This window comes from Astatotilapia calliptera, chromosome 3 (assembly GCF_964374335.1).
Source record: "Astatotilapia calliptera chromosome 3, fAstCal68.1, whole genome shotgun sequence".
NCBI classification, from domain to species: domain Eukaryota; kingdom Metazoa; phylum Chordata; class Actinopteri; order Cichliformes; family Cichlidae; genus Astatotilapia; species Astatotilapia calliptera.
This window is the reverse complement of record NC_137424.1, coordinates 79,354,456-79,368,362: the sequence shown is the minus strand read 5'-3', so window position 1 is coordinate 79,368,362 and position 13,907 is coordinate 79,354,456. Positions and strand designations below refer to the sequence as shown.

The 13,907-nt window shown below is 43.9% G+C and overlaps 1 protein-coding gene across 1 annotated transcript; it reads right to left on the bottom strand.

Annotated features, from left to right (window-relative positions):
• Window positions 1–5,844: 5,844 nt before the first annotated feature.
• Window positions 5,845–7,535, bottom strand: LOC145425936 (uncharacterized). The gene is made up of 2 exons (XM_080299440.1): window positions 7,467–7,535; window positions 5,845–7,343 (listed from the first exon to the last, which is right to left on the bottom strand). The coding sequence occupies exons 1-2, from the start codon at window positions 7,487–7,489 to the stop codon at window positions 6,497–6,499; spliced, it is 870 nt and encodes a 289-aa protein (XP_080155566.1). The 5' UTR covers window positions 7,490–7,535; the 3' UTR covers window positions 5,845–6,496.
• Between the last annotated feature and the right edge of the window lie 6,372 nt (window positions 7,536–13,907).

Here is a 13,907-nt window from a genome sequence, read left to right as displayed (position 1 = left end):
TTATGTTTCTATTGTAGTGACACTTTAAACTGGTTCCACTGCAGATCACAGAAACACTGTTAGTGGAAGCTGTTTTTAGCTGAGCTGTGTCCTTAATCCAAACTGAAGTGAACAGTTTGCTGCAGAGCAGGAAGCATCTTCATGACAAACTCGTGTTACACTTTAACAGCTCCATGTTTCTTCTTCTACTTGTTTTAACTGAAAACGTTGACTTCCTGTCTCACTAACAGTGAATAACTGCTCTTCTTTAATCATTTGTTTGATGCTGATTTTATACATTCATTTAGATTTAATCAGTTCAAAAATGTTTCCATGACATTCATCATTATTTTCCAAATGTCCCACTGACTGCAGCAATAAATAATAAATCAAAGGCTTCACAGTCTGTGGGCCCACTGTGGGTCCTGAATTATTTCCATGAAAAAACCTTTAAAGTCTCTGATAGAAGTTCTACAAGTGAGTCCTCTTGTTCTCACATGTCTGAGCTCCTCACTGAACTTCAGCTTCAGACCAACAAGTCCAAACCTGCTACACTGACAGACAGGAAGGAGTCAGGGCTCCACCTCTGACGGAGAGGGAAGCAGATTTTCACAATAAGAGCACATGTTCCAAGATGACTTTGATGTATTGTGAGCTGTTGAAGGATGGGATGGACTAATGTTACAACCATTTTAAATTCAAACACTTTCATTTGCCTGAATATCAAGCATCATCACTTACACACTGAGTCACAGTCAGCTGTAAGGATGGGTATTGATAAGATTTTCACGATTCCGATTCCATTTTCGATTCTGTTTAACGATTCGATTCTTTATCTATTCTCTTATCGATTCTTTTTTAAAAAGGAGAACACTAAGGTCGATTAGCTTAGAACTTTGTTTTATATCTTCTCTTTGAACAAGGTAGAAATTTAGGAGTAACATGACCTTACAAACCCAGCAGTGAGATCTTAAGAGATCCAGCCTACGGCTCTTCAATGGGGTGTCACAGGGTCCCCAGGAAAAAAATTGTAAATGTAAAATAATAAAATAAATATTCTTCTGTAGCAATAACAAAGTAAAACATAAATTATTCTGTAGCAATTACACAAGAATATCCAGTAATGTCCCTGCCTACAATTAAACACATTCACTTACCATCTGCTGTGGCAAATGGGTGCAAGCCTTTGACCACAAACTTAGACACTGCTCGGTGACATTAGTCTATCCTGGCCTGAAAGGAGACGCTACCGGTAGACTGCAGCGAGAACTGCCAGCATCTGAGCCAGACTCTGTCTCTCTCATCATGATCACATGATCACATCATGAGCACAGTAATGGCAGGTTTGTAATAAGACAGATCGCGCTAACATAATATGCACTGTTAGTTGATTATTTACCTGCCGCATTAACGGGAGAGGACGTGCAAACGTTAGCGCTGCTGCTGGGTTGAGAGTCACGAGTCCGGAGCGGAATTAAAAACACGACATTCATTTAAGGTCATCGTGTGTTTTGTGAGCAAATGCTTTTGCATATTCGTAGTGTTCTCTCCCTTAAATGAAATATCTACTTTGCAAGTTGCCCTGTTGTCATCGGTTCTCATAAAGTATAATCAAACTTTTGAGCGTTTGAGCCGCCATGTTTCCTGCCAGGTAAATGACGCTCCGCAACGTGGTGACGTCATTTGGGGCGACTGGAATCGATAAGGGAATCGTTTGCAAAAATGGCAAACGATTCCAAGGAATTGAAACAGTGGGAACCGGTTCTCAACAAGAACCGGTTTTCGATACCCATCCCTAGTCAGCTGACTGCTCCTGTAGATGGAGGACAGACGTTTATTATCAGTGAAGACAGCAAAGTTCATAAAGACACAGATGAGGGAGTTTGGTGTGGAAGAACACCTTTGGGATGAAGCAGAGTAAAGGAAAAATAAACATAATAACAGGCTCATAATGATGATGTTATATTTGGAATAAGTGCACATCTAAAGGGCACAAACAGTGCAGCTGTGAACTCTCTCTGCTGTGACTCCATCATCTAAAGACACTGTGGATGTGACACAGAGAGGAAACTGAGCTTTTCTTCCTGCTCTTTCTCTCGCTTCACTTTCCTGTTAAACTTTGGAAGCACAAATCAAAGACAGTCAGAGGAACTCAGCAGACCAGCTGCTGCTCCATCTACAGGTGGAGACACCACCCACGTGTCTGTAGGAGAACCAGAGTCACAAAGTAACAGAGTGAAGAGCAGCAGGTGAAGCACAGAGGACACAAAAAGGAAGGAAAGAAGGAAACAAGGTCCATATGTGTCCTTTCAAACAAGCATCAAGGTTTCATATCCAATGAACATAAAGCTGTGACCTGGAACCAGCTGGAAACACACAGTTCATACAGAAGTGATTTGATCACCATACATATCAGGAAATCACTCATTCAGTCTTCATGGATCCACACTGATGACATGCACAGTTACTTCCTGGTGTCACTGGTGTGTCGGGTTCCTGGTGTTCGCCCAGTGTTTGCACTTGTTTCATGTTTATTCACCTGTTCACATTTCCTGCTGTCATGTTTGCTTCCTGTGTGTTATTAGTTCAGTTCAGCTGTGCGTCCCTGATCATCATCATCAGCCAGAGTGTTTAAACCCTCAGTGTCTCTCTGCTCAGCGTCATTGTTGATGTTAATGTGCTCGACTCTGTACGTGTGTTCGCTTCAGTCCTTTCAGCTCAGCCAGTCATCCTGTGTTTGTGATGATAAACAGCAGCCTTCACCTCCCTGTGAGTCCTTTCCTCACCCACACAGCAACCACTGACATGATGGGACCACCTGCTTTGGGAACTGTTCCCAGTCGGGCTTGCTCTGCTTGGAAGTGTTTCCAGAAGCTGGAGGCCAACAGGAGCTGATTCAAAGCTGCACAGAGCCCATTTACATGCAGCCTAAGTTATGTTTGTTTTGTTATAACTGCCACATGTCCCCACATCACATGCAGCCAATCATAAAGTTACTCAAAATACAAGGATTTTACATTTGCACCATTTCATTATTGTGATAGTTAAACTGAGTTATTAGGATAAAATCCTTTTCAACATAGCCAAATAAACCTGCCATAGAAACAGGCTGTCTGACTGTGTCAGCTGAGTTATTAGTTACAACTCACCCAGCTGTTTCATTGGCTGTGCCCTTACATGTGACCTTGGCTAGATTTTTGCTGAGTCTGAGTTTTCTATCAGATTTCTCCACCCTGAGGTCAGAGGTCAGCTCTGTCTCACACTCAGTACAAACCACCAGCATCACTCAGTCTGCAAGTGTCACATTAGTCGACTGGTAGTGACGGTTGTGCCGATGCAGTGGATTTACCACATGTGAGCTTACTGCAGTATGTTGACACAGATGTGCCTTCAGATCCAGCTGAGCCTGTCTGTGATCAGCACAAGCACCACGAGCAGCCCTCTAACATCACACCTCAGCCCGTGGAATATTCACCTGTTAGTGCTGAGCTGGATCACTAAACTGTTGTCCTACAGACAACTCTGCAAACACATCTGTACATCCTGTCACACATCATTTGCACCTTTGGGTGAACTTTAGCAAAGGTCACGTATTAAAAAACACAAACAGCCAATTGAAAAGCCTGGCTGAGTGATAACACAGAGAGGTTTCAATATGTACACAAGGATCTCCACACAATAACAGCTCCATAAGGTAACTCCCATTCCCTGCAACACACCCACTGTGTTTAAGGTGGACTGGGTAAAGAGTAAGAACAGACAAACAGATGGAGGTGAACGAATGCTCAAACATGTGAGATAAAGGCTCTGTACTTGTGCTGGTAGATGTCTCGGTCTGGGCTGATGTGGTTCTGATGTACAGGTCGTCCCACAGACAGCCGTGCAGCACCGCGTACCTCATCACTCCAATCCTGTTTGTAATCTACAAGGAAACCAAGAAGGCTCACTGCTCTGTGGAAGCAAATATGTTTTTGAAAGGTGTTGTGATTTCCTCAAACTACCAGTCTTTACATCTTGTACAAGCACATCACACATTATCAGGAAATAATGCTTTTGTCTTCTTTGAAAGCTGTGATGCTGCTTGGAGACATAAGTACAAAAGTAACGTGTTCAGCAGCTGCAGCTCAGAGCTGGAAGTACAAGTGTGGCAACATGTGGCCAGAGTGGTGACAGAGCTGAACACTAACCTCTGTTATGGTGGATAAATAATGCAGCTGCATTATTAAGGCTCCTCATGGCTGCACAATACATGCATCAGCAAAGGACAAGAATCCCAACTAGGAGTAGAGCCCAACCCGAATACGGTATTCAGAAAAGCAGGAATAACCTGTTTTTTATGAATACTTATTTCGAGCAAATACCTATTAAATATTTGTATTCGGGAACAAGAAAAACTTTATATCAAAAAGCTGAGTTTCCTTATGAGACCGCAGTGCATGACTGGATGAGTGAGTGACACAGGCTGCTGCACACAGCTGAGCGATAACTGGGGTCCAGAGGCATTTTAACTTTAGTAACAAAAACTTTAGTGAAACTTTGAGCAGGAAGGAAACACCCAGAGAGGCGTTAAAGACACTCAGAAGCATCAAAAAGTCCGTGTTGCATTCAGGTGGAACTTGGAAATTCACAAATCTTCAACCGAGTCCTTGGTTGATTTATTTCTGCTGGTTTTCCTGTTTGAAACACAAACGTCTTTTATCACTTTGTTGTTCTTCTTCATGCAGCATTTTAATATTTCAGCACTAAACAGATGTTTCTTCAAAGCTAATTTCAACCTGTTGAAGTCATGAATGAAAGTGCAGACTGAGAGTGGATCACATCATGTCTAAGGTGTGTCATGTGACATGTTCAGTATTGTCACACATGTCTAGATTGTCCCTGATATCATAGCTGCTCAAACACTGATGATTATATTTGAAGAATTATTCCTGATGGCAGCAAAGTTTGATTGGAGCTCTCTGTCTGTGCTGATTTGTCGCCCTCTGGAGGTCAAAGCACAAACTGCATGATGTCACTGTAACCACCACAGAGACAGGAAGTGTTTTTATGACTGAAACACTGAAATGATGCTCAGACGTGTTAAACGCTGCTGCTGTGCTACATTTGTCATTTCCTGCTTTCACTACCATCCATGTCAAAGCGCTGAAGTCATCTGATCACTTTAATGCAGTAAAACAGGAGCTGACGTCACTGATCACATGACTCTGAGGGATGTTTTGAGCACCTTGCTGAATCTGAGCCATGAAGATTTAAGGCTCAGCTCTGAAGGCAAAGCAGGTCTGAGCCTGTGTTAGCAAGCTGTACCTAACAAAGTGGCAGCAAGGACTCAGTCAGTAATGATCAGGGCCAGCAGGGGGCAGCACACAGAGGTGAGGCGCTGTCAGAGAAGCAGGCTGACATCAGACTGGTCATATTCCATCATCTATACCTGAAATAATAAACAAGCACACAGCCAGAGGTTCTGTTTCGCTGCAGGGTCTCTTTGTTCTTCACATACGTGTTGAGCCGAGTGTAAATCCTGAGGCTGAGCGGCCTTTGTACACACACACTTCTAAGCAGGGCAAAGCTGTCAGCACAAACAAGAAGTGAAGAAAAATCCAGGCAGCCGGCCTGTGTCTGTCCAACCAGTCAGAGAGCTCTTTACATGCCAAGTTAATGTCAAGGCTAGTTTGCATTGCAGCAGGATTTTTAACATAAAGTTGCAAATCCAGCTGCTAATCCAAATGTTAATCCCTGAGCTAACCTGTGATCAACAGGAAAGGGATTGAAATGAGGAGTGGATTCGCCACTTTAAAAAACTTTTTAAAAATTATTTTTTAACATGGAATTCAAAAATGAATGTACAAATTTATTCTACAATTCATGATTTAATCACAGAATTCTTTATTTCGATGCGCGAGGTTCTTGTGGTCCCCCATAAATTTCATATATACAACATTGTTTTTAATGAGCAGCTTCAGGTTTTCATCCTGTTCTTCTTCACTTAGACAACATCATCTTCACATTTTGATGTTTTACAATGACAAAAGATCAGAAACAATTACCGAGTCTGCATGAAAACATAGATGTACAACTTGTAGACTTGTGTCACTTCTATGTTTGGAACGTGACAGAGTCTGAGTTAGAAATCTGTGGCTCATGACTGATTGTTCTAGTACGGATCTAAAAGCCCAACATAAAGCAATAACAGATCAAAATATTACATAATACATAACATACATAAATAATCTATATACTTCATGTCAATGATCTGTGTGTGTGCTGGTTGAAGGCCTGACATCAGTATCACGTCACCTGTGAGCAGCGAGCAGAGAACAGGTGAGTGTTTATATTAATAACCTCCACAGATGTTGGCAGATTATGATCAGATTATGAGCTGGAACATTTCTAAATGATGATTCAAGTCCCTTCATCATGAATCTGAGCCTCAAATATAGAAAAAATTACTTTTATCATTTCATCTTCATCTTTACCCTAAAATATCTACAAACATGTCTAACACAGGCAGCATTTATCATCATCTGAAAGCTTCAGGTGAACATTCCATCCTGCTGTTGTCGATGGCGCAGGCGTACTGCTCCTGAAGATACTTCCTGTCAAATTTCGGTCCAGTAGAGCGATCTCTGAGACAACCAGAGAAATGAAGAGTGGCTTTAAACCTGGAGGACAGGAGCACCAGGGACAGAGCCAAGGTCACCACAGAGAACGGGACGCTTTCATATTCCCGTCCTGGAAGGATGAACGGGATGACGATGCGGTTCCTTCCTGGTGGGCCGTGTTCAGCTGAGAGAGACTCAAAGTATTTCCACACTCCATCATCATCATCATCTGGTGAAAGGGGGCTAACCGTGATGTTTGGGACCATCTGTGCTCCAGCTTTCTTCAGTGAGTTCCAGTGATCTGGCAGGTTCACAGGTCGATGTTTGTCATCAGGAATGGTACAGCCTTCTTTCCTACAGGAAAAAACTCTGTGCTGAGGCCTCAGTTTTCCTGTAGCGATACCGTACGCTAAACCAGAAGTGACGCAGTTCCAGGGAGAATACAGGAGCACGTCAGTGATGGTGGGCAGAGGCAGGTAGCAGCTGGCTGGGATCATGAAGTCTCTGATTGAACTATGAGCCATAAAGGTGATGTGAACATCATCGCTGTGGTTCTTCTTCTCCTCCTCATCAATGTGTTTCTTCAGGAAGTCAAACATGTCTGTGAGTTTGCTGAAGGCGTCAGACTCTGAGTTTTTTCTCAGCCACTGCAGGACGACTTCATCTGTGCAGCTTCTCATTGCCAGCTTTGTCAGTCTTTGCCTTTCATCACAGCTGCTCAGTCTGTCTGCTCTGCAGTGTGTAGATAACCTCTGAAACAATTTGCTGAAACAGGAATTATAGAAAAAACATTTTAAGCACAGCAAATATTTAATCTGTCCACAGATCCTGAAACAAAACACAGAGAAAATCTTCTCGTTTCATTTCACTCCTTGCTTCCAGACTTACTCCAGTTCCTCGTTTCTGTCCATCTCCTCACAGGAAGTTTGACTGTCTTTAACGTTGTCCTTCAGGTGCTTCCTGTGGTCAATAATCGACAGCATGTGGGTCAGATCTCAGGTACATAAATACAGACTCTTATCTTCGGTATTTTGAAAAGCTTGCAGTAAAAACTGATCAGAGTTCAGTTAAAGATTATTTTGTTGCTGGGAAACAAACACTCTTTGCACACCTGTGTCCTCAAACTGAAGGAAGAACGTTCCTGCATCATAGACGTCGTTTATTTGTCTGATTTAAACCTGAATAAAATCCTAACAACAACTAGCTGCTGTTTGTATCCATGCTTCGTGCTTGGTTGGTTAAAAACTGTTGATGACATTTACACCATAGTGTTCAGTTATGGAGCAGCCTGCTCATCAGGTGGACAAACTAACAAAAGAACATTTCAGAAAGACAAAAACATCCGCTTACCTGCTCCAAAACGTCCACTCTGACCCCGTGCAGCCTGTGGAATAGAACAGAATAGAGCTGTAGTCGTGGCACGCCACCATGCTGCAGGTCTCTGATTGGCTGACTAAACGAGCTGTATGGTATGAAAGTACCTGGACAGACACCAAATGAAAGTAAAACCTGAGCGGGGATTCCCCAAATGTGAAAACAAAAGTAACAACATGACTCAGAGTTTCAGGACAAAGAGCTCAGCAGGAGCTGCGGTCACATTCATGAACACGAAGTCGGGCCTCTACACCAACGTGACCGTATGGATTACATCTGCCCATCACGGGCGGATTTAATAGCCCTTCCCACAGCCACAGGTGTCAGTGGCTCCACCTTTGTGATGAACCCACACCTGTTTGCTGCATCTTACTTCTGTTTCATGTGGTTCTTTGTTTTCTGCTTTGGCTGCGAGAAACAGATTTTTGTTATAAAAACTTTACATACAGATGCTGCTATAAGTGTGTTTACAACCTCTCTCTCCCACAGCGTGTCTGTGTCCTGTCTTCCTCACCCAACCGCCAGCCGGTTGCGGCAGATGGCCCCGCCCCTCCCTGAGTCTTCCTGTTAAAGGGAGTTTTTCCTTCCCACTGTCTCCAAAGGTCTTGCTCATAGGGGGTCATATGATTGTTGGGTTTTCTCTGCATGTATTATTATTATTGTAGGGTCTACCTTACAGTATAAATCACCTCTTGTGATTTGATGCTGTAGAAATAAAATTAAATTACATCTTTATTCTTTCTCTTCTTTTATCATTTAAAAATAATTAAAACAAAGATGACGCAGTCAGCCATGTTCCCCACGTCCTGTTTTATTAGGAGCAATTAAAAAGCTGAGGCGTCGCCCTGAAGCCTGACCTTTGTTCATTTGTTAGTGAGCTCACTAAAAGCTGACAGAGACAAACTCTGATTGTGTTTGTGCTGCTCACAATTTACTGGAACACACTCAGCTGTGAGCTGTGCTCAGATTTAGTGTTAGCAACAGAAAATATTGGAGAAAATCAGTGAAACAACACGACTGACATGACAGCAGGAAGAAGTGAGGCCTTAAAGACGGAGCTAACAGATCATCACTGGGATGAAGTGTGTGCTGACGTTCCTGATCAGGCACACAGTGTATCTGAAATCCATCCTTAGAATCACATCATAAACTCTGTCCTGTTAGGAAATGTTGCTTAAAGATGAGGAGAAAGAAAAGCTGTGGATGACTAAAGGTCTGCAGACGACACGCAGGAAGAAAAATCCACTTTAGAAGCAGTTTTTACTGCAGAGAAGCAGAGACAGTGAAGGCAGCAGGATCCCTCCTTCATCAATGTTCACAAATATCAGAGAAATAATCTGTGAAACTATGTGATTCCTGTGTGAGTCCTTCTCCACAAAGAGTGGCCTCAACATGGCGCCTGTGTTCAGCTTGGCCTCTGTTGCTCCTCCATGTGTTTGTCGACTGTTTCCTTTTATTGTTTCTTATCTTATCATCTCAGCTCTGATATAGCCTGATGGTGTATTTGCTACTCGTATTTACAGTTCACATACTTCGTTGAATATCAAAGTATGTATGGAAAAAACTTTTGACAGCTGGCAGAGCTACTACCAAGGTTTCCCTCCGCCGTTTGTTTGCCCTCCGCCTTCTCCAGACTACCTGTACCTGTTCTTGGCTCCAAGCAAAAGCCCAGGAGCAAGACAAGCTGAAGAAGATCGTCTAGAAGGGGCTGTAGGTCTGGTGTTCAGGCCAAAAGCAAATGCGCCCGACAGAGGGGATTTCTTCGGCTCCATGGTGGAGAACGTCTCCGGTATTTGGTACCGGTCCCCCTACAGGACACGGATAATGCTGATCTGCTACCACCTACCCAACTGTGCATTAGGGCCTAACAGAAAATTTACCTGGACCGGCAACATATCTCGAGATACCGGAGAATGAATGTATTCACCTTAATGAGCTCTGTCTGGTCGGCTGTCACTTCATCGGGACTCCGCGTTTGGACCGTCATGGTGGTGGATTTGCCACTGTTTTCCGGGACAATTTCTCCTGCAGAGCTTTGGACTCTGAGACTTTCCTTCCTTTGAATCACAACTTCTTAAGGTCCGTTCATCAAATATACTGTGTTTTACCGCCCTCCCGGACCTGCTGGTGTTTTTTATCCAGGATTTCACAAACTTTTTATGCTCTATTATTAAACTGGAGAAAGTGATTCTCTTGGCTCTGAGATTCTCTTGGCTCTCGGTGAAGGCGGTCGCACTTTTCTCCTCTCCTCCTCACCCTTATCTTCCCTGCTTAGCCTCTTGTGTCCTTGTCTTGTCTCGTGTGCATTACTTTCCCTCGAACAGTCTCTCACTGTCGTTCTCTAAAACCTAAAAGAGAATTATGGATTTGATCAACTGGTCTCTGAATGCTATTGACACCCTTTAACAAGAAGTCTGGGCTCGGGAGAGCCCGAGTGCCCTGGAGGGACTTTCCCTGCCGGATACACGATGGACGGGTGGCAGACCTTGAGGATCTTGTGCCTGGCGGGACTGTCAATCGAGGACGCTGAAGATATCTACCTATTCGGAACCATGATAACAGGGTTCTTGCTGATCGGAGCTGGCTTGGCCCTGACTTATCGGAGAAATAAGAGAGCGGAACCAGCTGTTCAAACCCCCCCAAGGCTGACCGCTGGAATTGAAGCGATGGGACGAGGCGCGACCTCTCACACCGAACGCAGCATGGTTAACACCTTGGAGACGCTTACAGCTGCCGTGAAGACTCAAACTAACACCACTGAGCGTATGATGGGATACATCAGAGAGAGGCCTGCTCAAAATGACACCCTTGAGCGAAAGTTGGATCACATCGCAGAACGGCTCACTGCAGTTGTGAGGTCTCAGAATCAAAAGAATGACAACACCACGGAACAGAAGTTTGATACCATCATGAGGAGGCTCGCAGCGCTCCAACGGGAGATCGAGAGACCAGCGTCAGAGTGCTAAATTCGGAGCTGCTCGCATAAAGGAGAAATCAACAATATTCAACATATGGACACCATGGCGCCAGCTGCTCAGGCCCAAGGCTGGAGCCCACCAAAACAACTCCCTGATAACGACTGTGTGATGACTATTCTTCCCATCCCATGCAAGGCCACCTGGGTTGGCTGGCAGACTGTTTACTTTGCCTGATAGAGCGAAGGACACTGTCTCAGCTGGACTCTGGACACGCACACACATACACTTACACTGATAAGCACGCACTCATCCCCCTCCCTTCCAAACGCCTTCGATGCTTGTTTCCTGCGGGGGAGGACGGCGGGTCTGCGTGCCGCGCTGAAATGGTAGCGCTGTGCAGGACGACTGCTGTATTCCTTCGGATTACCCCCCACCCCCCTATCCAACCCCTGTGGCTTGTCACGTGCTCTAATGTTGTGATGTGGACATTTATGTGCTCTCTGTGCAGAGGAGTTTTTTTTTTGTTTCCTGTTCTCATGCTGTCCTCCCATAGGTGCCCAGCGTGAGAAGAGGTCTCCTTTTTTCCTCTTGTACTTTTCCCATTGTTGTGTAATTTTTCAGTGTTTTCTCTGCAACGCTGCCGATCTCCGACTGTATTCCCATGTGATGTTTTCGTTGTGTGTGTAAGTCGGGGGGGGGGGGGGGGGGGGGGGGGTCCTATTCCTCTGCGGGGCAACCTGCATATGGCCAATAAAGCATTCATTCAATTCAATTCAATTCAATTCTTGATGATCGGCAATTTCAACCTGCATTTGGATGACCTTGGCTTTAGCATGGCCTCTGACTTTTCCATTTCAGACTCTTTTAATTTTAACCAGCATGTCTCTGGTCCCACTCATGTTCAAGGCCACACCTTGGACCTCGTGTTTTCTCTTGGCTTAGACATAACTGATCTCTGTGTTAAGGATGTACAGGTGAGTGACCATTCTTGTGTTATTTTTAACCTCAGCTTCCCTCAGGATACACCACCATCCAATCTCTTGTTCAATAAGCGGTTCATAAATCAGGATGTTTCCCTGAAGTTTTCTGATTTATTAGATCCTCATGTGATCAGAGGCTGCACTGATGCTGAAGTTGCTACACAGTGTTTAATAATCATTGTTTGGAGATATTAAATTCAGTGGCACCTTTAAAAACTTTCATGGCTTCCCCAAAAAGAGCTCATCCGTGGATAAATGATGACATAACGTAAGTCAAAAGACTCTGTAGGAAAGCAGAACACCTTTGGAAATTAACTAAACTTGAAGTTCACAGGGTCAGCCTTAGAGAACTTTGGGTTTCTCTGCACGAAAACCTTTGACCTCTGTCCTCTATATCTGAGAGTGATGACTTTCTAAACTTCTTTGTGGATAAAGTTAATAATGTCCGTATGAGCATTGGTGCTCATGCGACCAGTCCGACAGTCTCGGTCGTTGTGTCCTTGGGCAAGACACTTCACCCGCTGCCTACTGGTGGTGGTCAGAGGGCCTGGTGGCGCCAGCGTCCGGCAGCCTCGCCTCTGTCAGTGCGCCCCAGGGTGGCTGTGGCTACAATGTAGCTGCCATCACCAGTGTGTGAATGTGTGTGTGAATGGGTGGATGACTTAATGTGTGTAAAGCACTTTGGGGTCCTTAGGGACTAAGTAAAGCGTTATACAAATACAGGCCATTTACAACCAGCAGATGATGGAGGATCTTTGTCCCTCCAGTCAAGTTCAGAGATGCTGAAGAACTCTGAAGCATTTTTGGAGCAGTGCGGAGGCCCAGCACTTTATTAAGACATGATCATTGTCTGAAATTTCATGTCTCATTAATCTGGAGATTTCCCTTTTATCTCTGCTCCTGACTGTAATTAAGAAGACATTTCACTTTGTTTCAAAAGCAGCTGCAGACAGCAGAGGGCAGTGCTGCTCTGTAAATCCAACCGAAAACGAGCTTAAAGAGTGCGTCTCAATTCAGGGGATGCATCTTTCGGACGTCGCATTTGAAGGCCGATTGTCGCTACCCGATCCGTACCGGAAACCTGATCCGTATCACGCATGCACAAATCTTACTCTTTGCCAGCATCGCAACATTTAATATACTGAATGACACGGTTAGTGCCCAGTTAGCTCCTAGCATTTCAGAATCAGAATCAGAATCAGAATACTTTATTGATCCCTGGGGGAAATTATTTTTTGTTAAAGTGCTCCATTTTAAACCAACATAAACCAACATTAAGACAAGACAGACAATACGCTAACTAAGAATAGTACAATATAGTACAAGTCACTCATTAATAAATAGCTGGAAAAGGCAGAGTTTCTTGACAACTCTGCCTTCTTTTTGACTCCCCGGGACATTTAAACAATAGGTACCTCCGTATACAAACCAATTCATGCTTCTTCTCAACGGAGAGTTTCCCCTGATTGAACAACAGCGCCGTAAAATAGGAAGAAAAGTTAAACATGCATACACAAACACAAATTGTAATGATGCAAGTTCAGTTTACAATAGGGCTCATTTGCTCCGTCAGCAAGTGGCGGTGTCCTCGTACACCGGGGAGTAATCTGCCATTAAACGAAAAAGGAGAAGAAGAGAACATCTGCACATAATAATAATAACAATAATAATAATAACAATAATAATGTCTGTGAAGGTTCTCAGTAATAATAATGAAATGCATTTATATAGTTTTTTTTGAGACCCTCAAAACACTGTACAATTCCACTATTCATTCACTCAATGCAAGCTAGAGTTGTAGCCACAGCTGCCCTAAGAGCAGACAGACAAAAGCTAGGCTGTCGTATCGCACCATCGGCCATCACCAGTAGGCGGTAGGTGAAGTGTCTTGCCCAAGGAGTAAAGAGTAAACTTTTAAAAGTAAGTACTGAATATTATGTTACTTATTTATGTGTAAATGTACCTAAATATCATACCTTTCCGAGTTACTTCAGCTTTATATTCCATCACGGACCCTCGGATCAGCTGACCAGCTGTTGGTTGTCCCAAAATCTAGG

Excerpts from the sequence above, each read along its gene's own strand:
- LOC145425936 (XM_080299440.1), bottom strand. The coding sequence starts at position 7,489 with ATGGACAGAAACGAGGAACTGGA. Across the intron at positions 7,344-7,466 it reads GACAGAAACGAGGAACTGGA|CAAATTGTTTCAGAGGTTAT; the intron begins GTAAGTCTGGAA and ends TTCCTGTTTCAG.